Raw genomic sequence first — 26,513 nt, 5'->3', positions numbered from 1 at the left:
GGGCGCGAGTTTTTCGAGAATCCCTTGCACAGCGTTAACGCCTCGAGCGTTGCGTGGAAGCATCGATTATCATCGCCAGCCTGTGCGGTATGCAGTTCGTGCCGACTACACACCAACTCGCGCTGACGAGGTGCTATCGCAACGGCTTGCGGTTCCTCCAGGCGGCCTCGGTGAAGCAGTTTAGTGAGGCAGAAGCGCGATATTACGACAGTGCGCGGAACTCGGTCGTTCTCGTGGTGTAGTGCGGTGAATTGCCCGTATACCCGCAGACTGCCCTGGGCTTGGGAACTTCCATGTTTCTCAATCATCTTGAAAGGTTACTTCGTTTAGTGTTGCGCGGTGTGTGTGCGCTGGGGTGTCTTGCGTGAGATGCACGTCGATGGAGTGCAGCCGTTGTGGCGTAGATTGTTGCATTTGCCATCACGTTCATTTGTTAACATTCGTGGCCTTTTTTTTCTAGGTGTGTCAACAGGCAAGCTTCTCCAGCTTTATTACACAGTCATCCATTCCTTATTTCCTTTGTTCCTTCCTTCCTTATTGGTTCCTTTTTTTCCTTTGTTCTTTCCTTCCCTTCGTTCCGTTTATCTCGCCATGTTTTCAAAGCCCTTATGTCATAAATAATACACGGATACGTTGTTTAATATAAATGCTGCATTGCTTGATGTGCTCTAGGAAGCAGTTAGGTCGTTTAGCGAAATTGTAAGATTAAATGTTCTGTGTGCATGGATTCAGCGTGTATATATGCTTGTTTATTTAATATACAAACTCTGTCTATAATAGGCCAGTGGGTTGTAACAGAAAAACAGGAATGAGCCTGAGAAAAAGCGTGACAACATGAATAGAACTAACTTGGGGCAGAAGGCTCATCTGTCGTTGATCATGCATTCAAAGAAGGAGTAACGTGAGATGTCACAATTAAAAGAAATCTCTGGCTCTTTCGTATGTGTGCCTGCATGTATGCCTGGATGCATGTGTTAGTGTGCATCCCCGTTAAAGGCACTTGGTCGACAAAAGAAAAAAAATATTTTGTCTGGTACTTGCTGCTTTAAGTCATCAGAGACAATCGCCGCAAAAAAAAAAACACGCCATATGAAACGGCGTCAATTATGAAAGTCAGCATGTTGAGTCAGAACTACGCCTTTAGTGACCCTCTATAGGAAGGAGCTTAACGTTCCCACGCAAATCAGACAAACGTCCATGCAGAGCTCGAACATAAACATTTAGTGGACGTGTAGATGGTCTGACGAGCTTAATTAATAATCTGTCCCACATATTAATTAATTGTGCGCTGATCAGCACTATTGAATCTGAGCCTATCTAACAATTCTGGAAACAAAAAGTGCTGCATGCCCCATGAGAGGCGGCTCCTCATAATGAAACGTGTTTATTCCTCGTAAGACAGGTCCTACTATACTGGGAAGCACCAAGTATTACTCAGAACACTTTCATCACGTGAAGGCTTCGGCTTAGGACCGCATATTCGTTCGGTCGTTTCAGAGTGTAGTCAGAGCGTTCTGATGGTCATCCAATACAACAAAACGCTGTTATACAGACAAAATATTTCACTAGCGTTATTGCGGCTTCGTTGGCATTGTGGAGCGACATTATTGTCGCGATGAAGCCCGGATCAACGACCTTTCCAGCTAAGTGAGAGCGCACGGAAACCACCAGTCCAGTGTGCTATTATAGGATGACGCACTGTACCTCCGGACTTGTAGGGTCGCTGCGAGTTTTCCCACTGTCTCCATAGATGGCGCTGGCGTTTCATCGCGTACTCCCCCCCTCCTCCTTTCGGCTCGAGCGCGCGCGCGTCCCTCGAGCGCATTCGCATTCGCTGACCAGGTGCTCAGGCCCACGGTGCTCAGTCCTTCAGCGAAAGCGCGGGACCCTTTCGCCGAAGTTCGCGCTAAGTGCTTTGCTTATCGGGCGTGCGAGTTCCTCAGCTCTTTAAGTCTTTAAAGCCTTCAAGCTACTTCTCGTGCACTCAAACAAGAAGTTACTTGTGGATACCCGAAATCATGCAGTTCCAAATTCTCAAACCGAAGCTACTTCTTACGCAAGTATTTGAGTTGTTGTCAATTGCATTTATTTCGGCATCGACTGGCGACGGACGAAAAGGTGAGTAAGGCTTCGTATTGAGGTTAAGCTATTTTTTTTTTCCTCTAGCTCTTCTGTGGGTAGTTGTTAAGCTTACGGTATTATTTACGATCGCAGGTATTTCGCCGGCTATTATGCAAAACCTGTTGTCGACGCCGTAGTTGGGGTGTTTTGTTGTCCGTTTATGACGTTTAGTTAGACTACTGCTATGTCTTCGAATATGTCAGAAAATTCTTAGTAGCCCTGTTTAGAAAGAGATGCAATAGGTGTGCAATTTTCAGATGTTTATATTGCTCTCATTCCATTGATCTCTTTTGGTGCGAAATCTTCATACGTGTCGTCCGTGATCAGATGCTGTATCACATTTCCTTGTGGTTGGCGTAGCCAAAAGAAAAAAAGAAAAATACATGCGCTGGGGGTTTAATTTTGTTCCTCTTTACATTTCTACAGTGTATTTGATTAGACATGATAGAGAGCTTCCTGTAGCAGCCCTAGTGGCGATGGCATGTGCCGGTTCTTATTTTCTAGGCTGTTTGCTTCACCACTACGCATTTTATCTGCTTTGAAAATAAATATTTCTTTTTTTGTCGTGACCAGAGTTAAGAGGTTATGGAGCAAATAAGCTTACCGATTTGTGTTCATTGCTGCTTCATTCATGAACACATTGATTTGTGTCCACTGTTCTGCTTTGATAGCATGATATTCGGGTGGTGACTCCAAAAGTTGAGATGATATGCACCCTTCGTTATATTTCTTATTAGGTTTACACGCTTTGATCAAGTATAACAGAATACGATATTGCAGTAGCCTTTATTATCTAATAATATTTAATAACAGTGAGTAACATATATTGACTATACAGGTTTCCTTTTCCTTGGTGCTTTATCTCGAATTGTCGCTGAGAGCGAATATTTATGTCATAATCGAATTGGGATAGACAGATAGGCAATATTATCGAAAAAGTGAGAGCTACATTTTCACTTTCTTGCTTATCAATAAAATCATGACTCGTTTATTTTGTACCACCTCGCGAAGTGTGACGTTTTGCAACTGTCTCAGATCATCGTAGCATTCCTCGTTGCCTTGTGCGAGAATCCCGAATTCCCTAAATAGTCGGCGTACATTGCAGCCGATCGATTTGAGCAGGGATATTCAACTATTTTTCATTAGCAGTGCACTTCAATGCTAAATAACGAATCCCTCGCTGTGTAATCAGGCTCAGATTAAGGAGCATTCGACTGACCCATAGATTGACGACTTCGGCCTATTCGTTATCATATCTTTCAAAAACTCTGCGCAGTTTGTTTCAATGAAGCACCTCTTATATCAAAGAAATACTACTGGAAATGTTTTATGTACTACCGTTCGTGAGAATAGTATAGCAGCAACATTGGATCAAATCCGCAAAACTATTCATTCCTAAAAGCTACTTGAGACTGGTCGGCAATTTTAGGAAATCCTTTTGTTCGTTCTCATGCTCCGCGGCTTCTTGTCTTACGAACTTGTGAAGTATACAAATCGCTCTGTCATCCCTACAAGTACAATTTGAGCAAGAGAAGAAACTTAACACTTAGAGCTGAGTCATAGCATTATTACGCGGATGTCACGCACTGCAAGAATGCGAAAGGAATAGAACATAGAGTCGACGTGGGTTCATTAAGAAACTGAATACCTTGAAACCACAATCATGAGGAACTCCTTCATTCTTGAGGAATTATTTACTGTGCTGGTACCCCGCAGGGGCGTCTGCGTCAGCAGGCGTTTGGTGCGTTGCGACACCACGGACCCGAGCACATGAGGGTTGGACCCTCCCGCGTGTAGCCGTGCGCGGCTTAGCCGTGTCCGGGGAAAAGGGGATCCTGGAAGTTGAGCCAATGCCGGGTGTTTGGACCTTTACGGCCCCCCGGCGGCGGCAACACACCTCTTTGGCCTCTGCTTCACGTAGACGGCACCCCCGGACTGACCCACCCGGGGGAAATCGGCAGTCGCCTTTTCCTGTCTCTCTCTTCGCACACCTTCGTCTTTCCCTCTCACTTTTAGTCTTTCCTGTCTTCTTTTTCTTCTGATAACTTCCAATATTCCTGGCGGCGAGGGTTAACCTGGTGTGCTATGACCTACCTTGGTTATAACATATGTGGTTATAGCGACGATGTACAGTTGGCATGGTAGGGTTTGCTTCACCGCATACCCTGCCGTGTCCCCTTGTTGGGCTCGGTGGTGGGTGACTGGCATCGTCGCTGAATACACAACACATTTCATGGGAACTTCCAACCCCTTCTGTACCGATCGTCCCTCTAAAAGGGGGCGCACCGATGCTACGTTTCAGTTTTTTCTAAAAGGCACTCAGACTTTCCCTACATTTCATGTTGTCCACAGTGACAAACCCGACAAGAAAGCAAGAACTATTTCACCATTCGTTGTAGCGAAGCATCTCGCAGAGACCATTGGAGGCGGCTATAAGATCACCAAGCTGGCCAGTGGGGACCTATTACTAGAACTAAAAGAAAAAGCACAACACGACAAGCTAACAAACCTTGTACAACTTGGAGACATCCCTGTCAGTGTGACAGCACACCGAACCATGAATACAGCCAAAGGCGTAATCTCTGACATAGACTTGATGGACTTGACCGATGAAGAACTCCTGGAAGGATGGAAAGATGAAAATGTAATAAACGTACAAAGAATTAAGATCAGACGGGACAACAAGGAGCTGCCAACTAAACACCTAATAGTTACCTTTGGCTCTAGCACGTTACCAAAAACATTAGAAACTGGATATATCAAAATCAGAGTACGACCCTACATCCCCAACCCGCGACGCTGTTTTAAATGCCAGAGGTTTGGCCACGCTTCCCAGAGCTGCCGAGGGCGGCTAACATGTGCGAAATGCGGCATCAATGATCACTCTGCAGATGACTGTAAGGCTGAGCCCCGTTGTAGTAATTGTAACGGTGGCCACCCTGCATATTCTCGATCATGCGCAGTCTGGAAAAAAGAAAAAGAAATAATTACGATAAAGGTAAAAGAAAACATAACTTTCAGAGAAGCAAGACAGCGCATCTCACCAACATTTGCACAGAGCACATCTTTCGCCGAAGTGGTACGTCGGGGGGCAGTACCACAAAGGCACTTGGCGGACGCCAGCGCCACGCATAGCGAGCGTGCGGCAACGCCACCCGCCCCCACGGTGGGAGCAGCGAAGGCTGCCCTACCTCTCCCGAAATTGTCCACAGTGGAGGCCTCTGCTGGTGCTGGCACCAGTCAGCCCAGCTCCGAGGTCAAGACAAGCCCACCAACCACCAGGACGGTGGGCTCCAAGGCCTTGTCTTTAGAGACAAGGCCTTCGCGGAAAACTCACCGCTCGCAAGAGTGCGTGTCCAGTGCCTCTCAAGAGGCTATGGACACAACACCCAGTCAGAAGGCGCAGTTGACGCCTAAGGAGCGGCGCGACTTTGTCGACCGCTCCAGGAAAGACAAAACTCCAATTACAGGGCCTCAAAAGGGCGCTGTAAGCTAAATCAAATCTATTCTCCTTGACACATAGCACAACATTTATGTTAATATGGATACACTAATTATTCAGTGGAATATCAGTGGCCTGCTTTGCAACCTCGACGATGTCCAAGAAATCCTTAAAGAACAAACTCCAAAAGTGCTGTGTGTCCAGGAGACTCACTTGAAATCTAATCATAAAAACTTCCTACGTCAGTATGTTATTTTTCGGAAGGATCGCGATGATGCCCTCGCATCATCCGGTGGCGTAGCCATCATAGCTGACAAATCTATAGCCTGTCAACACCTACGGCTACGAACACCCCTTGAGGCAGTGGCCGTTCGTGCTGTACTTTTAAATAAACTGATAACCATTTGCTCTTTATACATACCGCCGCATTTTCAGCTTCACAAACAAGAATTCCAAACATTAATAGATCAGTTACCCGAACCCTATCTTGTGCTTGGAGATTTAAATGCACACAGCAACCTATGGGGCGACTCGCGCTGCGACGCGAGAGGTCGCCTGATTGAACAATTCCTTTTTTCTTCAGGGGCATGTCTTTTGAATGGGAAGGAGCCCACGTATTACAATCTGGCAAACAAAACATACTCCTCAATAGATCTTAGCATTGCATCTCCAACTCTTCTACCCGACTTTAAATGGAAAGTTATTAAAAACCCTTACGGGAGTGACCATTTCCCTGTAGCTCTATGCACACCAATGTCTAATGAATGTCTCCCACAACTACCTCGCTGGAAAACTGACTCAGCTGACTGGGAAAAGTTCAAAAATCTTGCTACTTTATCCTGGGACGACATGTGTGCTTTAAGCATAGACGCTGCGATTGAATATTTTACGGTTTTTCTCCTTGACACCTCCTCCAAATGTATCCCTGTAACAAGTGGATTGTCCACAAAACGCCGTCTTCCGTGGTGGAATGATGAGTGTCGAAAAGCGCGAAAGAAGCAAAACAAGGCATGGGCTTTACTTCGGGATTCTCCGACGGCAGAAAATCTAGTTAATTTCAAGCAGGTCAAATCCCAGGGTCGGAGAACGCGGCGACAAGCTAGAAGAGAGAGTTGGAGAAAGTATATATCGGGAATTAACTCATACACTGATGAAACAAAGGTTTGGAACAGAGTGAATAGAATAAACGGTCGACAGCCTTACTCGTTGCCTTTGGTGAATACTCAAGGCGACAGCATGGAAGACCAGGCGAACTTTCTTGGCGCACATTTCGAACAGATATCCAGCTCGTCGCACTATTCTGAAACATTCCAAAGGTACAAAAAGCAAATAGAAGGAAAACCACTAGACCGGAAAAGCACAAAATGCGAGGCATACAATAGACCTTTTTGCATGGCAGAGCTTCAGGCAGCCCTAAACAGCTGCAACAAATCTGCCCCCGGTTCTGACCGCATCTTATATGAAATGCTAAAACATCTGCCGCCTGAAACACAAAAAACGCTTCTTTGTCTTTACAATTCTATATGGTCGTCCGGCCAAATTCCCTCTGCTTGGAAAGAGGCCATCATAATTCCTATATTGAAGTCGGGTAAGGACCCTTCTTTGGCAAATAGTTATAGGCCTATAGCTTTGACGAGCTGCTTATGCAAAGTTTTTGAGAAGATAGTAAACAGACGCCTGGTACATTATCTAGAAATTAACAAGAAATTAGATCCATATCAATGTGGCTTTAGAGAAAGCAGATCGACGACAGATCAGCTTGTACGCATGGAAATGTACATCAGGGAAGCGTTTGTCCACAAACAGCTTGTGTTATCAGTGTTTCTTGACATGGAGAAGGCGTATGATACTACGTGGCGCTTCGGGATCCTTCGGGATCTTTCTGCAATGGGCATTCGCGGCAACCTCCTAAGAATAATTGAAAGCTATCTCTCTGACAGGACATTTCGTGTTAGAGTTGGCAACGTACAGTCTCGACCATTTTTGCAGGAGACAGGTGTACCGCAGGGTGGAGTACTGAGCTGTACGTTATTTATTGTTAAAATGAACTCCCTCCACACCGTATTGCCTCGCACACTTTTCTATTCCGTCTATGTGGACGACGTACAGATAGGGTTCAGGTCATGCAATCTTAGAATTTGCGAGAGGCAGCTACAACTTGGCTTGAATAGATTCTCAAGGTGGGCGGACGAGAATGGTTTCAAATTGAACCCCCAAAAGAGCACATGTGTCCTGTTTTCTAACAAGAGAAGTGTACTGCCACAACCCGATATTAACCTTAATGGAGAAACACTAACTTTCAGCCCTGAACACAAATTCTTAGGTGTCGTCCTGGACACAAAACTTAACTTTATTCCCCACCTAAAATATCTGAAAGAAAAGTGCCTGAAAACCATGAACCTCCTCAAACTGCTCTCTCGAACAACCTGGGGCAGTGACAGGAAGTGTCTGCTTAGCTTGTATAAGAGTCTCGTACAATCACGCCTCGACTACGGAGCCGTCGTGTACCATTCCGCTACAGACAGCGCGCTAAAGATTCTCGACCCAGTCCACAACCTCGGTATAAGACTGGCAACAGGCGCCTTTAGAACAAGCCCTGTTGAAAGTCTCTACGTTGAGTCCAACGAATGGTCCTTACATCTACGAAGAATATTCTTAAGTTTATCATACTATATTAGGGTAAAATCAGACACCGAACATCCATGCCATTCGGTCGTTAGCGACCTGCGTGCTGCCAGACTTTATAGTAACCGCCCGCGTATTAGAACTCCTTTGAGCCTACGCTTGGAAGCAGTGACAGAAAAAACAGACATACATCTCCCAGAAAATATCCTAATGCCTCCCACTCGCATTCCACCGCCTTGGGATTGGCAGACCATAGAGTGCGATACCTCGTTTATCGAAATAACAAAACATGCACCTGAGGCACACATACAGTCACACTTCCTCGAGCTCCAAGCGAAGTACTGCTGTCCCGAATATTATACAGATGCTTCCAGATCATGTGCTGGTGTCGCGTATGCAGCTCTTGGGCCATCTTTTTCGACCTCGGATTCTCTAAATCCCTACACAAGTATTTTCACGGCTGAGGCGTACGCGATACTCTCTGCTGTAAAACATATCAGACAAACAAATCTCAATAAGGCCATCATTTTCAGCGACTCATTAAGCGTAATAAGGGCCTTAATGAGTTTTCGAAAACATAGGAATCCTGTTTTAAATAAACTGTACATAGAACTATGCTTAGCCTTAGTATGCAACCAAAACATCGTCCTATGTTGGGTACCTGGCCATAGGGGCATAAAAGGCAATGTAGCTGCTGACGAAAATGCAGCGTCAGTTGTCTTTAATGAAACGGATGTTAATAGACCCATAGCAGCAACCGAACTTAAGACCTTCTTACGCCATAAACTTAGGAAGTACTGGCAACATCAATGGGATAATGCACTACAGAATAAGCTACACGTTATAAAACCAAAATTAGGGAACTGGATAACTGAAAGAACAGCAAGGCATAAGGAAGTACTTCTGTGTAGATTAAGAATAGGACATACGTATGCCACTCACTCTTATCTTTTGACGGGAAGCGAACCTCCTACATGTCCCAAATGTGGCAACAGGCTTACAGTTATTCATGTTCTTATCCAATGCACTGAAATAGAGGCAGAAAGGAAAAAGTACTTCCCCTCCGCTTATCTCCAACACATACCATTACACCCAGCATTCTTTCTAAGCAACGAACCACTTTTTACTTTTGGAACAGTATTAAACTTTTTAACTGAAACTGACACCCTAAATGTAATTTGGCCAGGCTACTTGTAGCACGGCCTCCACCTGGAGGTCGTAGCTGCAATGGAACCATTTTCTAGAGCACGTGCCTCCCAGCCCTTGCTTTCAAGGCCTTGCTGAGGCACTAGTGCTACAGCCATTTGTTGTTTTACTGATCACCCATATCTCATGAAACATCTATTTTCATCGCAGACACCATCACTCACTGTCATGTTTTTAGACTTGTATTTTACGCACTCCAGAGCGAATGAATTTTAGGCCCTTTTACAGCCACATTGCATCACATGTATATTTTCCACCTTTTAGCGAATATTTTTAGGCCACTATGCAGCCATGTATCATATACTCCCCGCAATCAACACCCACATATCATTGACACGCACAGATCATCGACTTGGCGCTCTTTGGCCACATCTGGCCCTTGTGCCAATAAACTATACAAATCAATCAATCAATTACTGTGCTGGTAGAAAGCGAAATGAAAACCTCGGTGTCTATTAATTCCAGTCAAATACGGCTTGGCGTCAGGGTTAATTTTTCTTGACAAGATAGATTCAACAGAACCGTCGCTATGAAACTTTAATGAGCGTTCTTTAGCGAGTCTCCCATGATAGAGGACCATACGTACTGGACCGTCTTTCGGCGGTGCACCAAAACGCATTTTTTTACATAAGTTTATAGTGTCCCTCCCACACGCACTCAGAGCTTACTCTCTCCCTTTCTCCCTCTTTCTGTTCCTCTTTCCTCCACCCAAGCTGTAGGGTAGCAAACCGGATGCTCTTCATGGCTGACCTCCCTGCCTTTCGTGTCCTTGCTTTCTCTCTCTCTCTCTCTGTCTCTCTCTCCCTCTTGATTGCGCATTGCTGCTGTTCTGATTTCGGATGTCTTTCTTTTTTGCATTTTTTCATAGTGTGGATGAGTTGCAGTAGTTTTGTTCTACGAAGTGTTACAGAAACGGTAAAAGGTGGCTTTATTAGTTTTTAAATAGTTAATAACTAAGGCGGATCCTAAGGAACATTGACCGTATTGAAATTTTATCTTGTGCACTGTGTAACTTCCGTTTTGTTTCCTTTTCTTCCTTTTTTTATTGCTCTAGTTTGTCGATTAGAGAACTGCCACCAATCGGGAGAGCACAAAACGGCCGTTTTAAGCTCGAGAACTTTGCTCGAGTCAAGCCTCGACATGCGAACACGTCAACTTAAACTTCAAAGAAAAAAAGCAAACAAACAAGTAATTTCTGCATACGTGAGACGTTTTTGACATTACGTATTTTGCTTTCGAAAAGCCGGCATTCGCTTTATTCGTGCGCGTATAGCTTGATCATACGTTTCTGATCTCACCATCCGTCGATAGCATGTAAATACGCTGCCCGAAACTTAGGTGGATGAAGCATGTCTTGCGTGACAAGAGAGCTTACGCAGACGAAGGTCTGGTTCTTTTTCTTGGCATGGCAACATAACCTTTACCGTTTCGAATGCACAACAGCGGCCAAAAACTATCGCGCGTGGAAAGAACCCACCATCAGCGCTGGTTGGCGGTGTGTATCGTGCTTCCTATCCGTCTTGGTGCTATATATATATATATATAGGATTGATGATGAATGACCGACTCGCCCAAGTCACAGCTTTATTGCGTAAACCGCACGCTTAATTATGTGTAGGGTAGCAAACCAGTTAAGCTAGCTGGTTAACCTCCCTGCCTTCCTTCTCCACTTCTTCCTTCCTTCCTTAATTATTTGCTCGCTGGTTTCTGTACAAACTCAAAACTAGGACTTCTCACTCGTGCACCGCCTACCTATTTGACGCGATGAAAAGCACGTCACTCTTTTGATTAGAGCCGCATTAAATGCCACATCATAGATGATTTGATTTGAATTGTATAAACGTGATGGTGGCAGAGAGTTTGTAAAAATTGCCTAGTAGGCAGGCCGGGGGCGGAGGGGGGGGGGGGGGGGTCGGCAGAGGGGGTGGTCGTTACAGGTGCCAGCATCAAGAAGGAGAGTAGAATTTTGCAACGAAAAAAAAAAACACTTTGATAACACTACATCAGAATAATAATATGCGCCACGGTTCAGATAAGCTTTCTTTTTTTTTTGAGAGAGAGACGAAGCTGTGCTGTAAATGGAACTCGCGTTTTATAGTCCCATAAGGCCTAGCGTTTACGCATGGTTAACAAGGGCTACCTAACATGTATTTAATTGCAGCCGCGAAAGTTGAGAAGAAAAAGTAAACAGAACGCTTTGGGAAAAAAATACAAGGAATTTTTTTACGACACCTCAAAACAAGAATAGTCGGCGCTGCGTCCAAAATGATTTCGTTATAGAAAAGAACAATTAAGGCAGCAAAATGGCTGAATTCGTGTTGTGCGACCTGTTTAGGCCTAACGTCCGCAGGGCTTTTCAGGAAAGTTTGAACTGCCGCTTATTGTGTATCTGAAACAAACGCCTGGATTCTCTTTTGAAGTTTCGTCCTTCACCTCAGACTTCTTATCAGTAGTGTAAGTTTGCGTTCAAACGTAGTTTGTTTCGCTCGTATTTTTGCTTTAAGAGATCTCTTTGTCATGTGCTACAAGATGGCACCCAACTCTCTCCGACTCGTTTTTGAAAGTCAATTTTACTTTTTACCATACTTTTTCCCGTTACTTCCGCGTAACTTCATCTAATGCAACCGCCCTGCCTGTCAACCCAAGAACACTTTTTTTGTATGTGTGTGTGTGTGCGTGTGTGTGTGTGTGTGTTTGTGTGTGTGTTTGTGTGAGGACATGCCGGGTAATGTGTTTGACATAGAAGGGGATGAAAATGCTGTCGTTATCATGCTCTAGACAGCAATAAAATAAAGGGTTCGAGGAAGCGAAGTTGGGTATCTGGATTAAGTATCATGACACTACCAACTTTTGTTTTGATAGAAAAGTTCTTCACGATAATGCGCATTACGCATATAGATATACACACACACACACACACACACACGCACACACACACACACACACACATATATATATATATATATATATATATATATATATATATATATATATATATATATATATATATATATATATATATATATATATATATATATATATATATATATATATATCAGCCCATACCGGGCCCATGCTGAAGGAAAGGTCCCCTTTGTTCGATCCAACGCCATCGGCATTCTGTTGTCCTAGGGGATGACGCAAGAACAAAAAAAAAACTGCGTTTCGTGATCAAAGGTAGAGGGCGCTCTGATGTGTGATGGCCCCGGTTTTATGCGTACCTAACCAGAGATCCTTGCTGCATTTACTGGGCGCCTTGCTCGTATGAAGTTAGCACCCGTGTTCACATTTTGGTTTTACCTGCGTGATCCCGATGCGCCTTACGCTTGCATTTTCTTCCTTTTATTTTTTTTTAAATTTTTTTCTCGACTTCTTGCGCAGGCTTCGAGTCTGATGTTTTTGGCTGAACCAAAGTTTGCGTTGTCGTAGAAACGGTAGAAAAGCATGATAAGAAGGCATAATTTTGAGTCTTATTGATATGTTAACGTGTTTCTGTTCTCTTTGAGCAAAAAAAAAATGAATCGCGTTTCCAGACTGCAGAAACGTTTTGAGAAACCGTATCTATAGAGTGATAACCCTCAGCCACTGTGTGCATCTCGTCCACATATTCGCCGGATTATATATATATATATATATATATATATATATATATATATATACACACCGACAAAGGCCGTGCCACGGCCGGAGCGTTACAAACATTCAAGGTACAATTATCGTAAGTGTGCACCTCCGTTTCTTCAACTACCTACGCACCGGACCTACAGAAATTTTCATTGAACTATATATATATATATATATATATATATATATATATATATATATATATATATATATATATATATATATATATATATATATATATATATATATATATATACGAACCCATTGACTGCGTTTGCCAAGTTATTGTTTTGAATCTGAGTTCAATCAGCGCGTCTGAAATCATGGGCACAGGTATTGTAAGGGAAAGCAAAAGGCTGACTTAAGGCTGGCTTAGGCACAATATGATGTAATGTACCACAATGCGGTGTATCGTTCTCAAGCAGAAAATACAGGGAACTAACATAAAATTTCAAGTCGCTACGAATTGAAGAAAACCTTTCACGCTTCGTAAAAGTTTCATGACATCGTATACCGAAGAAGTTTGCTTTTCTCTTCTTTCGGGCAAAAAATTGCTTCTTTCGGGCTATGCCGTCGCTATCAAGAGAAGCCTGAAACTTCATTCCATATATTACAGGAGTGTGAGTCAGTTCACCTCGCACGAACAGAACGACACAACTTCGCTGCTGAGCAGGTAGCCCGTCTAGTTAAAGAAAAGAGCCCGAGCGTTTCGGCTCGCGAAGAACCACGCTTAACGACTCGGGAGGGTACTAGACTGAAACCCGACTTAGTCATTGAGACTGCAGACGAAGTTGGGGTGTTGAGGGATAACGTTGGGGTGTTGAGGGATAAGACACGTGAAAACTCTGCGAAGTATGCTCCATTGCGGAGCTGCTTTGATCCGCACAAGACATTCTCCTCCCTTGTAATGGTTTTTGGTGCTCGGGGTATGACTTGTTTAGAAACTTTGCAGTTAGGTAAGACCTTGGGTCTTTCACGGGGTGATCTCGCTTGGTTAAGTGCGTGTGTCCTTAGGGGTAGTCTGATAGGTCTAAACAGATTCCGAAAACGAGTGTAGAGGTTCCTTGAGATTCGTTGCGCGTATCCTTTTTGTCGTTGTCGTTCTTTGTTCCTTTTTTGTTTTTTTTTTGTTTTTTATTTAATTATTCCTCTTTTTCTACTGCTACTGTGTTGCTCGTTATGACGTGTTAAGTTCGGAGGTTGGCCACAGCTTGACAACATAAAGATAGCAAAACACACAATAGCTTTCCTCAAGATAGTTCACACTCAAATGACGTCTTGGGGAGGCCAGTGCTGGACTGCAAGGACCGACGTGTGGTGGGGTTTCCCCTCCCGCGCTGGTCCTCTCCAATCGTCCTTCACACTAAATCTTGCTGTGGCCACCAACACCACAAGTATTGTGGTAATTTATGTTATTAGCTTTTTTATAGTTATGCATTAATAAAAGAGTACTTCCCTGTTGTAGTAGGGTCTCTTGCGATGTATTCCCTTTTTTTTCACTTTCGCGTGCTATGCTTTGAACGCGGTGCTTAGAACCTACCGTTATACTTATACTCTGCCTGGCGTTTGCGCATCTCACGTCCCATTGTCTAAGCTGGCTCGGTTTTAGTGAGAACACCATGAAATATAAGCAGGGGTAAGTAAAAGTATACGAAACTTTCGGGCTGTGTTACATGGCTGCTTTATGTTTAGGATTCCCATGTTCGCGCTACATTTTGTGTGACCAAGAGGTCGGGCAAAGCCGTCGTATTGAAGTACAAATCGGAGCTTTTTTTTTCTTTTCACTGTCTTAAAGATCCGGTGTGCGACGTCAATCATCGGCGCCACACCACGTAATGTTGATGCTGCGGGAAAATGCATTCAGTTCATCCACTTATAGCTTCCTACTGCAAAACTAGCAAGGAGCGTTGAGCTTGTCATAAACCTTCAACAGTTAAGTACTTTTCTCATGGAAAATACTTCTGCACGGAATAATTTAACTGGGGCTGAAGTTAGAGAGAATCCGCTTTGCTGAAGAACAGTACTTGCGGCAGTAATTCGTAAGCATCACAACCTACACATAAAGATGACCGTATACAACTGTATCACATGTGATTCTATATCAAACACAGTAGACTATACGAGTTTGATGATGATTCAATATGATGATTCGATGTGATTGATGATTACATGCGATTACGCGTTGTTCTGCTGGAGAAGATAAGGTGAAAGAAAAGACGTCCTGGCACGGGTGCTGTGGACATTGTAAATATACATATGTAACAACGCAGTCACGTGATCACAACCTGCTGCTGCTAGAGAAATCCACAGCAAATTTTCCGCGTCGCAATATGACAACGTGGTCACGAGAGAGCAGGAAAATCCGATACCAGCTGTAATTACTCCATCCCTGTTAATATGGCATTCGTACTCTTGCGAATTGATTCTTTTTGCGCCTAACTCATGGATCGCGTGTGTTACACAACACACCTTAAGCATATGTACGTAACTTTGCATTATGAGTATATAAATCGCGTCTTTCCGTGACTCTAAATGTATTCGTTGTAAGAAAACACGGACGCAATGTGGTGTGGTAGAAAATATTATGAGGCATTTTTTTAAAACTTATTTTGGGGCTCAGCGTTCTAAAGCCACTAATGGTCTGTGATAGACCGCCGTTGTGCAGTTTCGGTGCACACATTTTCACCACCTGGAATTTTTTTTCTTAACGAACACCCGAAACTCCGTATGCAAGCGCTTTCGCATTCTGCCCTTAGCGCAACGCCGCCGCCGCAGCCGGGAGTCGAGCCCGCGACTCGGTGCTCTCCAGCGATGAACGTCAGAGCACTTATCCACCGCAGCGGGTTACTGCACATATGTACCGCGTTACATACACAGGCACGATACGAAATCAGACATGCTCTACCGTCTGTGGCTAGGCGTTGCCTTTACAAACGCCTATGCTTTCCTCATAGGAATGGCCAACAGCCCCACGTGCGACACATGTAACATCGACGAGACGCTCGCACACATTATCTGTGTCTGCCCGCGATACAGTGCTGAGAGACAAGTGATGTGCAGAGTCCTGGACCAGTTGGACAATCGTCCACTTTCAGAACTAAAAGCTTTAGGCCAATGCTCCGAAAGAACATCCGCGTTGAAGGCCTTACTCGCGCTGGTAAGGTTCTTGCGGTCTACGGGGCTTCACGACAGACTCTAAGAATTCCGCCCCTTACCGCTCTGTAGTGTACGCGCTTTGTTCGTGCTTTTCTCACTTTCTATCTCCCCCTTCTACTCTGATTCTCTTTTTATCCCTCTTAACCCTTCCCCCTGCGCAGGGTAGCCAACCGGAACTAGCTCTGGTTAACCTCCCTGCCTTTCTCTGCATTATTTTCTCTCTCTCTCTCTCTTCGACGACTTTTCGGTGATTATCAGAACGATTTCCGCCGGTACATAGTTCTGCTTCCGTTTTCTTCGGTACCGTACTTGGCGATTGTCTCACCGTCCTGACACTACGGCGTAGGTAATTACTTAGCGTTTTTTCTTTCTTTTTTACAAGACCACACTACAGGAACAGTCCCAATATTATCGTGTATTGCCCGTAGTGGGGAAGAGATACGGGCCGCCATCATTAGGCTAATGACTTTCCTGGAGCTCATCGCACTTAGCCTGGGTGGGCTTCCCCGCCGCGTCAACGGATGTTGCGAGCAGGGGAGGTAGTAAACACGTCTGTGCCATCAAAAACCAAGTAGTCAATAGAAACCATGATTGATCCTGGCTCACAAACGCAGCCTGTAACTCTCAATGCGCGGCTGGAAGGAATCCCCATGGCATTGTGGAAAGTACGAGAGGCTGGCGTCAGCTAACGACGTGGCTTCAATCTCGGGAATCGGTTCGTTGATGAAAAACAGGACAGTCGTGCGTGCTTTGAATATACTCTAAACCTCCGCTGCCTGAGTGGGCTTGTTAGCGTACCTTATCTTTGACGTCACTGAAATAGTGTAAGACACTGTAAACTCTCGCCTATAATGCGTGTTCTTTCTATCTTTGTATAGTGGAAATTGAGTCTTGTGCTAAAATCCTGTTTTCATAAAATGTCACCTGGTTATTCTCTCTCTCTCTCTCTCTCTCTCTCTCTCTCTCTATCTCTATCTCTCTCTTTTTGTCTCATGTAGTTAAAACAGGGAGGCATTGCTTAGTCGATTGCGTCGAGCTCTCCTTCTTGCTCTTCATATTAAGTACAAGGTGCATGTTTCTATAGGTCTTTCTTGGAGCCGTAGCATGTGCCACTTAATGTCGACAGGGAAGGTTGCCATAGCGTATTTACAAAAAAAAAGATAATATTCTGCATCATGTTGCAACAACGCTAGTATACGCAGTCGAGCGTGATCTATGCAACTTCGAATACCTGGTCATGTTGTTCGCCACGTTCACGTAAAGGTAAAATGTTTTATCACTGGGTTCTTTAAAAAACGATGGGGTTTACATATTTTTCCCAGTTTTTTTTTTCTGCCATAAGTCGTGCGCACTGGAACTAGTTTACTGCTTGCCGCGGCCCTGCGAGGCCTCTTAAAGAAAGCCCTTACTGAGCAGACCTCCTCGAAACTGTTACTTAAATCTCGCCATCTCACGAGTTTCTTGTTAAAAATGGTGCCGCCACTTAAAGTTGATTCCTCGTACTGCGTTGAGTTTTCGTTCTTTACAAGTAGTTTGTCAACTATTTCTGAATATCTTTCTCTCCCGAAGCCTCCCCTTCCTTACTCCCGCCTCCTCTTTTCTTTTTCGTGTCTTTTTCACTGTATCATCCCAATGGGGCCAAATACTTCGAGGTCTATCTATATCGTTAGTATAGGGCTTGCAGCTCCCTTGGCGCGTTCAAGATGATGCTCTTAACGTTTCTTTCCCGCCGAAGTGAACCATGCTTTACTTGCGTGTTTGGTTATCACTGCCGGTGCCATAGCGAAAGACTGAGTATCGAACACCTCTTTTACCCTAAGGGCGTAGGTGTTCAATGTTGGTGCTTCTTCAAAGCTCGGTAATCTTCAGAAAAGTAAGTGCACTCAGGGAGACTATTTTCTATCATTTTTGGTTTATATGGCGCTGGGGAGTACTTTGCAAGTACTACGCCTCGCTTACAAAGCGCCTCCTTAACAAGAAACGGTGAGCCAGGCTTGTTTTTCTGCGTCTTGCGAACAGACCCCGCACTTTCTTCTTGCTCAGGGTTCGTTCGAGCTCGCCTTGGTTCTAGCAGGGTCTGCGAAGCTCACTTGCTTCTGTATTGTTTCCCCAATATTGTGTTAATTTCTGGTCTTTGCTTCAGTAGCTCAAAAGAAAGAAAACAGTCGACCCCTTGAACCTTAGTGCGTAGTCAGTATTCGCGAACTAAGAACTCGTACAGTCAGCATTTCCTGAGATAAAAATAAAAAGCGAGAAGCCTCTCCAATGTGTGAAGAGTGCTTAACAAGGAGGCACACTGATTGGAGTCCTCGGTTTGGCCTTTATATTTGTCGAAGACAGTCGACTATAGATTCTGTTTTGGCTTCATAAAGCGTTGAAAAAAATAATGGATGTATTCGTTACTGTTGTTTTTTACTGGCAGCTTCTCATTGTTTTATTACTAATTAATTATTTACTTCTTTAGGTCATTAGACTTAGTTCATTGGTTATAGTTCATCACTTATATTTGTGCTTCACTAGCCCAAGTTATTGCTTAATTCCTCACGGGTGGTTCTTCATTGCTCTTGTCCCTTTTATTATACTCTTGTTCTCCGTTGTTCTTCATTAACTATTTACACATCCAACACAATAGCGTCACCTCTACTGAATAAAATTACTTGCAGATAGTATTTTTGCTTTCACTAAGATGCATTGCTTTACTGATTCAGTAAACAATTACCCATACAATAGACTGACTACCTTGTTAAAAGTTACATTCCAGACCACCTCAGATGCTCAGAAGCTTGAATGCGCCTTACCTATACTTACCTTGATGCAGGTACTTAAAAATCGCTGAGGAAAGACAGGCCTACGCTCAATACGGATGTGTTTACTATGTCGGGAAATATCTCAACCACAAACAAGCCGAACTGAAAACGCCAGGAGCGAAAGAGAATTGCACTTCACCATGTCATGGTTACATCATCATCATCATCATCATCATCATCATCATCATCATTTATTGACCCTTATAGGCCCCTGTTGGGCTATTACATAAGGGGGGAGCATACATAAGAAAAAGAAACGTACAAACAGTCATGACTGAAGTGAGAAACAATAATAATAAACATTCAGAAGGGCAAAGAAGGTGCAATCAAACGAATGTCAAACACAAAAAGTAATAACCAATGCACTCAAAAAAGTGTGATGTAGTAAAAAGTAAAATCCATTGAGCATCAATATTCAGAAAGTTCGTTAGCACGTTTCGAAACTTGGTAGGGTTACGTTCGATTACTACGCAGTCCGGTAAACTATTCCATTCTGCAATAGCTACCGGCAAGAAAGAGCTGCTGGAGGATTTAGTAGAGCCGTGAAGACGTTGAATACTGAGGTTGTTTGAGAGGCGGCGTGAAGTATGGTTGGGTGGCAAGAGAAGTGTCTCGCGTAAATACGAAAAATTGTAATAGAGCTTTTGAAAGAGGCATAAGCGTGATATTTTTCGGCGATGTGCTAATGATTGGATGTGGAGGGATGATTTGATGTTTCTAACACTTAGCCGATAGTCGAACTGGGATGTAATAAACCGGGCTGCGTGATTTTGGACGGCTTCCAGTAGCTCAACAAGGTACGCTTGATGGTGATTCCATATTGCCGACGCGAATTCTAGTTTGGTACGGATAAATGTTTCATATGCTAGTTGACGGATCACAGGAGGTGATGACGATAGTGACCGTCTTATGAATCCCAGGGATCGATTAGTGGCAGTAACCACATTTTGGATATGTTCTGACCATGTAAGCTTGCTAGTGAAGGTGATACCAAGGCACCTGTATGATTGGACCAGCTCAATAGGAAGGGAATGCAAAGAGTAAGAGTATGACATGAGAGAGTGTTTCCGCGATACGCGCATGAACTTACATTTTTTGGCGTTCAGCTGCATGAGCCACTCTGTGCACCATTTCTCAATTGTAGTGAGGTCACGCTGTAAAAGCAACTGATCATTGTATGAGTTTATACGGCGGTACAGCACGCAGTCATCGGCAAAGAGCCGGATGGATGACGAAATACCAGAGGGGAGGTCATTAAAGAAAATTAAAAAAAGGGGGTCCAGGGACTGAAACTTGCGGTGCTCCAGATAATACTTCGGTGGCTGTAGAGTGACGGTGTCCAATCACCGTAAACTGTGATCGGCCAATTAGGAAGCACCGGATCCAGGACGTGATTAGAGGATGGAGACACAAGCTGTACACTTTGATCATTAGTCGTTCGTGAGGTACACGGTCAAAGGCTTTCGAAAAGTCTAGATAAATTACGTCTGTTTGGAAGAGAGAGTCAAGGTTTAAATGGAGGTCAGTAGTGAATTCAAAGAGTTGAGTTTCACAAGAGTGACCTGTCGGAAGCCATGCTGGTTACGAAAAGGAAAGAGTTAGCTTCAAGATGAGAGGCAACATGAGAATAGATTATATGTTCAAGAAGTTTGCAGGCAATACAGGTGAGTGATATCGGGCGATAATTCGATGGATCAGTTCTTTCGCCACTTTTGAAAATCGGGACAACCTTGCTTAACTTCCAGTCTTTAGGAATGGTACTGGTAGTTATGGACTGCGTAAAGATGATTTGTAGAATTTTATTAGTCAGCACCTTAGTGCTTTTAACTTTAGCGGGAATGTTATCCGGGCCGGGAGCACTGGAGATCTTGACATTATAGATGAGGGCCAAAATGCCTTCAGATGTGACGTCAGTTGAAGGCATGCAGGAAAAGTTGCAGTCAGGAAGGGTACTGTCCTTCCTACTGTACGGCCCTTCCTACCCTTCCAGTACTGCAGTACTGCAGTACTGGAAGGGTAGGAAGGGCAAAGGCTTCCGAGCTTCCTTCAGCCCCAAGGAAGCTCGGAAGCCTTTGCTCCTAAACAGCCAAAAGAAAGAAAAAAGAACTGAAAAAGGCTGTGGAACCAAACATGGGCGACCTTTCATGAAGTGTGCCGAAGGGGTTGTCTACGAGATCCCCCTTTCGTGTGGTCATTCCTATATACGTCAGACCGGGCGCTGTGGTAATGAGCGTGTCAGGGAGCATGAAAGAAATGTTGAGCAAATGAGAGAGGGTCCAAATTTGCCTAAATTTGACATCGGGACCTGTCCCTCACGCTCTTGTGAACCACGTTTTTCAGATGTGCGGATTCTTGCCCGAAGTAAAGATACTAGAGCGAGGGAACTGGTTGAAGCCTATCACATAGGCAAGAAAGGCAGCTTGTGCGTTAGCCAAACTTCGATATCATTATATAAGGCCGAGATGAAGTATCTTGAGCGTTGTGCGTCATGAATGTTTGATTAGATGCGTGAATGAATGATTGCTCTGAGCACATGTGTTGACTGACTGTATATATGTGCCTGCGTTTTGTAAATAAAACAGTTGCGAGGGGCGCCCTGTCCCGTTCTCTTCTCTTGTGTGTGTCGGTTTATTTGGCGTCTTCACATTTTATAATGAACAGCTACCAACTAGCCCAACAAGAAGTGCTTTTAAGATTACAGGATGGTTTCTCCCGTCTCCAATGCAGGAACAGGACCATTTCCTCCGTCACCGTTAAGGCTAAGCCTTCTGGAAGGCGAGCAGACGTCACTTCCTTGCCCCATCAACATGGCGTCGAAAGAACCCGTCTCTGTCATCTGGTTCCGCGTAGCAGACGTCAAGCTGAGCTCGTCCAGCGGCTTACCTCAAAGCATTGACACCAGCCAGGCACCAGAGAAAGTTTACGCATTGGTGGCTCCCGAGCCACCAACGATTACAGTGTTGGGATCAGCTGTCGGACTAGTTGACGGTGCCCACTGGAAGCAGCCATCGTGGATCGGCAGGGCGTTCTTTTCACTGCTGAGCGATCCGCCCGCTTTGCTCCTCAACCAACTGAATCGCTCTGACACCGGAAGTTACGTGTGCAACGTTTCGTACCGCGGTGACAACGTCACCGACGTGGGTGTAACCATAACAGAGGCTATCGTCGAACTGTTCGTCGCAGGTGAGTAGTTTCGTTGGGGCAACTGAAATTTCCTTGAGGAAATAGGTAGCGTTTTGTAAACAAACAGGAATAGTGCGGTCAGTAAGTTTGGACGACTACGTGCATTTTTCTTCTTGGCTTTTCACTGCTCCCAACAATAATCTCTGCCCCAAAATGATTTGGACACTCGGTCGAGCGTATTCGTTCTGCCTTCACGTAAAATTAGCGCAATTACCGTACGTCAATAATTGTTACATTATTATTATTATTCGCTAGTGCACATTTAAACAGCAGTGCCTATTCAACTTGGTGACTTTGCATTCTGCAGCTTGCTTGCATGATTGGATTTATGAAGATCACTGCCAGTATTGTTTCAATGTGATTTCTTTCGTGTAGAGTTTATTTGTTTTTGCTATCACTCTGAGCAGTTACAGCTATTGTGCCCGTGCAATCTCGTGGATATAAACTGGAAAGCAGTGGTATGCGTAATTAACCACGTAATGGGAGCCATGAAGAAACCATAGAAAGTTAAGCCTACATTTGCCACTTCGTCACAAAAAGAATGAAGAAGAACAAGAAGAAAGAAGAAAAAAATTTAAAATTGCTTCTTAATACAATATTTACTCGGCTGCACCTTAAGTCAGTCTTGAAAATTTTGTTTCCAGACGCAATTTTGATAACTCGGAGATTTCAACTACGTAGTTAATTTCACCGTGCAAAGAGAACGAGAGATCTTGCCGTAATCGCGGGGGCTAACGTGGTGCCCCTTCACTTTAAGAAACAAGACCACGACGCGTCCTTCAGTCATCAACGTATGCCATAACAGTGCTAAACATTCCCGCTCATTTGGTGCGCCTTCCATGTCAGTAGATGGATAACGTAATCATTGAGGCGTGCAAATGCTGCAGGTAGAAAACTGCGCAACAATATAGAGGTAACTACGCGAATAAAAAGAGACGCTTCGTCATCTTCAGTCCAACGGCCGCAGACTTTGTCATCGAGTGTCACGTGGCAACATTTCTAGTGTTTTCGCAAGTGAAAACCTTCCATGTCAACATGTCGGCAGTGTACGATTCTAAAGCATTGATTACACATATACAACTTTGGACAGTAATGTATAGACTATTCAGCAGTTTTAAAGCGACCGACTGAGAACACCTTCAATACATAGTATGCACGTGACGTCACATCCGCTGCTGTCGTCTGCTTCCGCTACCTTCCGCCATCTTGGGGTGCCTTATCAACAGGCGCGCGCATAGGCCTATAGGTTCCCCAAGATGGCGCTGCCGTAAACCGGAAGTCGCGGAATATCGTTGAATTACGTACGTGCATACTATGTATACATAGGTGTACGTGCACTATTCAGAGTCAGTCGGTTAAATACTTGGTGACGAGGCGTACTGTTTACTGTTTCATAAAATTCGAGTAAAAAAATGTCTGCATCTTTTTCTAAGCCGTGGACATGCAGCTTTTATTCGTATTACCGAAGGTCTGTTTTTCTCGGTGCAACTACCCGAAAAATACGTTTGACCCGGCAGATGTAATAGACGGAAGCAAGAAAAGTAACGCAAACACCTGGAACGCGAACTAAAGCAAAGGAAAATGTTTCGCCCCTTTCGCAAAAGCGTGAACGAATAGGGCAACTTCTAACTGAACTGCGGATGAAAACGTGTCCTGCGAAGAATATCTTGAGCCCAAAATATGCGGATACGATCGTCCGCGAGTCCTCTTCAAAGGAAAAAACGAATAAACGAAAGGAATAGACGGTTTCTCGTCTATTGCCCATTGTCTATACCGTATGTTGTCATTGCTCTTCATACTACGGTACTCTTTGAAGTGCGAGTGTCTTTCTGTACAGGAAGTCAGTATTCAATCTGCGAGCTGTCAGTTGCCACGAGAGATAGCGCACTCATACCCCCCCCCCTCCAATTTCTGAAGGGCTTTCAAAAAGCGCTGTTTCACTTTAGGCGGAAAACGTGTCCTGCCAGGCCTTTGTGCCCATCGATGGCTTTTTTTTTTTCGTCTATATTTTTCAGCTTGGGACGAAGCATTTTCTTAACATGCTGTATTTGTCAGGGACTCGGTTCCTCGCGCCATGAGAGCGATCGGCTTAAAGATACGAACGTGCTTTTGTCACTCGAAAAGTGCCGACAGGGAAAAGCGGATCTTTTGTTTTTTTTCTTCCACTGGGACGACCAGAACATCTAGCAAACTGACAGGGAAATGTGCGATCTCGGGGTTTTCATAGCTTTTCTCACTTCGTTTCACTTTTAAAACCGTTTGCGCCCGGTCGATCTTATTTTTGCTTCTTTTATATGTATATATATATATTTTTTGCGTTAGTAAACGGTTCAAAATCTCGCAACGACACCTCGAAAAAGTTCTCGAGCAGCGCTTGTTGATGTCACCGCTGTTGCTGCGTAGTTAGACGGGCATGGTCATTGCATTGGCGCACCACGCCTAAAGAAATAATGGTTCTTTAGAGACTTATGCGCGCACAAAGACGGGACGTCGAACGAACAAGGGACACACACCTTGCGGGGCCCCGTCTTCGTCAGAGCCCTGTCCAAGTTACCGAATTCCTTGCTCGCCCCATTAAGTGACAACTCTATATCGTTAACAGAATTTAGAAGAAAAAAAAACAAATTCTGCGGTTTTACGTGCCAAAATCACCGTCTGATTATCAGGCACGCCGTAGTGGCGGACTCCGCAATAATATTTCGACCACCTGCGCTTCTTTAACGTGCAGCTAAATCTAAGGACACGAGCATTTCCGCATCGCGCCCCCTTCGAAATTCGGCCACCATGGCCAGGATTCGATCCCGCAACCTCGTGCATAACAGCCCAAAACCTTATAACCATTATGCAACCACGACGGCGGGTCAGAATTTCGAAGATTTTCCCGTGGCACGTGGCACGTTTCCACTTCTCGAGCCAAACTATACTCTAAAAGGGAGATACGATCTCTCCAATGCTATTCACAGCATGTTTACAGGAGGTATTCAGAGACCTGGATTGGGAAGAATTGGGGATAAAAGTTGATGGAGAGTACCTTAGTAACTTGCGATTCGCTGATGATATTGCCTTGCTTAGTAACTCAGGGGACCAATTACAATGCATGCTCACTGACCTGGAGAGGCAAAGCAGAAGAGTGGGTCTAAAAATTAATCTGCAGAAAACTAAAGTAATGTTTAACAGTCTCGGAAGAGAACAGCAATTTACAATAGGCAGCGAGGCACTGGAAGTCGTAAGGGAATACACCAACTTGGGGCAGGTAGTGACGGCGGATCCGGATCATGAGACGGAAATAATCAGGAGAATAAGAATGGGCTGGGGTGCGTTTGGCAGGCATTCTCAGATCATGAACCGCAGGTTACCATTATCCCTCAAGAGAAAAGGATATAATAGCTGTGTCTTACCAGTACTCACCTACGGGGCAGAAACCTGGAGGCTTACGAAAAGAGTTCTACTCAAATTGAGGACGACGCAACGAGCTATGGAAAGAAGAATGATAGGTGTAACGTTAAGGGATAAGAAAAGAGCAGATTGGGTGAGGGAACAAACATGAGTTAATGACATCTTAGTTGAAATCAAGAAAAAGAAATGGGCATGGGCAGGACATGTAATGAGGAGGGAACATAACCGATGGTCATTAAGGGGAACGGACTGGATCCCAAGGGAAGGGAAGCGTAGCAGGGGGCGGCAGAAAGTTAGGTGGGCGGATGAGATTAAGAAGTTTGCAGGGACGGTGTGGCCACAATTAGTACATGACCGGGGTTGTTGGAGAAATATGGGAGAGGCCTTTGCCCTGCAGTGGGCGTAACCAGGCTGATGATGATGATACTCTAAAAGACAGGCACCACAGTCTCACGAAAAGTCTAAATTCTGAATCGACTGAATACCAAGATTTCGCTCAGCACATTTTAAACAAGTTGCATTACGGCGCACATTGTAATTTGCGTATTGTAGCCGGTGAGTTCGAGAAGAGAATCATTGTAACTAATTAGAGGTTAGAATTAGAAGACAACGAAATGCATTGATGTTCTGGTTATTTTTTAGCTTAACCGCGTGAAAAGTCGTATTGCCAAAAACGTTATGGGGAACAACAATGCATTCCTGCCGCAAGTTCAATAGCGCTTATCGCAAAACTGATGCTATAGTTTCGAAATTCACTCCAGGCGTGAATGCGCCGTGCTCGATCAGTGGCTTTAATTCACAAATTGGAGTACGTGCGTTAACGTAGTTGGTGAATTCGTTAATTAAATAATTTTTGTTAATAAGTTTAAGGTGCTCTTTTTGATTCCTTCGCAAGTAATGTCTTCCTGTTCATGTAATTCAGCTCAAGAAAAAGGTTTGTGATATATGCCATA

The 26,513-nt window shown here is 44.3% G+C and overlaps 1 protein-coding gene across 3 annotated transcripts in view; it reads left to right on the top strand.

The window, feature by feature from the left end:
* Positions 1-26,513, top strand: part of LOC135914570 (hemicentin-2-like) — a 179,763-nt gene that overhangs the window by 121,753 nt on the left and 31,497 nt on the right. For all 3 annotated transcript variants that reach the window (XM_065447483.2, XM_070540372.1, XM_065447482.2), the window contains one exon: positions 21,709-22,164. In XM_065447483.2, coding sequence (XP_065303555.1) covers positions 21,789-22,164 — 376 coding nt within the window. In that variant the 5' untranslated portion in view covers positions 21,709-21,788. The remainder of the gene's footprint in view (positions 1-21,708; positions 22,165-26,513) is intronic.

Source organism: Dermacentor albipictus, chromosome 6 (assembly GCF_038994185.2).
Source record: "Dermacentor albipictus isolate Rhodes 1998 colony chromosome 6, USDA_Dalb.pri_finalv2, whole genome shotgun sequence".
Lineage (NCBI taxonomy): Eukaryota > Metazoa > Arthropoda > Arachnida > Ixodida > Ixodidae > Dermacentor > Dermacentor albipictus.
Note: the sequence above shows the minus strand (reverse complement) of the source record. Positions and strands in the feature narration are given on the sequence as shown.